Source organism: Fopius arisanus, unplaced genomic scaffold (genome assembly GCF_000806365.1).
Source record: "Fopius arisanus strain USDA-PBARC FA_bdor unplaced genomic scaffold, ASM80636v1 scaffold00012, whole genome shotgun sequence".
In the NCBI taxonomy this organism is placed as follows: Eukaryota; Metazoa; Arthropoda; class Insecta; order Hymenoptera; family Braconidae; genus Fopius; species Fopius arisanus.
In genome coordinates, this window is record NW_011887751.1 from 209,740 (window position 1) to 210,592 (window position 853).

Genomic DNA, 853 nt, shown 5'->3' on the forward strand with positions numbered 1-853 from the left:
ATCGTCGGAGAGGTGATGGGAGCAGTGGGTGCACCTGGGGACTTCTTCGGGGACTCCTTCAAAATCTTTGAAATCACCTTGAGATCTGGGGGAGATGTTCTCCTCAGCTGGCACCTCAGGCTCTCATTGTCCAGGAGGAGGGCTAGATAATCCTCTTGAAAATCTGGAATAAAAACAATCAATTCTTTATTAATTACATCTCATTTTCTTTTTATCGATAAAAATTTCTGGCAACTCACTCTTAAATATATCAGAAATCGTATTAAGAGCTCGTGTAATCTCTTCACCAGCTTTTTTCACAGCTGTCTGTTTAAAATTATAGCTCGTCTCCGGGAAATCTCTCATCTCCAAAATCTCCAGAATTCCAAAAATTGAAAACAATAAAAATAAAAAAACCAAAATAACTGAATAAATTGTGAAAAATTAATTACAACTGATGAATCATGGAGAACGAAAAGAAAATGTAATCGCGGGAGAATCTCAATGTTGACTTAACCTAGATTAATTGTTTACAAAATTGTCTTCCCCCTTTTTCTGTATTACCAGCCGTCGAGCTGTCATGCGCATAAAATATGCGCGTGGAATCAGGGAGAAAGGAGCTGTCGCCGGTGGAAAGTGTGGGCGTGAGGAGAAGAATCTCTCCTCTCAGTTTTGTCTCAGTGAATCTACAATTCTCATCGAAAGTGCGTGGGAAGGACTCACCCAGCATCACCTCTTTGTTGTCCTCAAAATCCAGAGCCCAATGAACCCGGAGTAACAATCACAAGTGATACAACAAAATGGATAACTCGAGATTTTTTATTCTCTTGATGTTTATGGTGATCGGTACCTATGGATTTAATCTCGAGCCCAG

The 853-nt window shown here is 40.1% G+C and overlaps 2 protein-coding genes across 2 annotated transcripts in view; one reads left to right on the forward strand and one right to left on the reverse strand.

Annotated features, from left to right (window-relative positions):
- The window catches only part of LOC105262960 (uncharacterized), a gene marked incomplete in the record, with an annotated part of 9,492 nt that extends 8,975 nt beyond the window's left edge, over positions 1-517 (reverse strand). Inside the window, 2 exon segments of the mRNA XM_011298873.1 lie at positions 1-163; positions 240-517. Of these exon segments, the coding sequence (XP_011297175.1) occupies positions 1-163; positions 240-345 (269 nt within the window).
- A 78-nt stretch (positions 518-595) lies between these two features.
- The window catches only part of mew (multiple edematous wings), a gene marked incomplete in the record, with an annotated part of 7,234 nt that continues 6,976 nt past the window's right edge, over positions 596-853 (forward strand). The window contains 1 exon segment of the mRNA XM_011298874.1: positions 596-853. Coding sequence (XP_011297176.1) covers positions 780-853 — 74 coding nt within the window.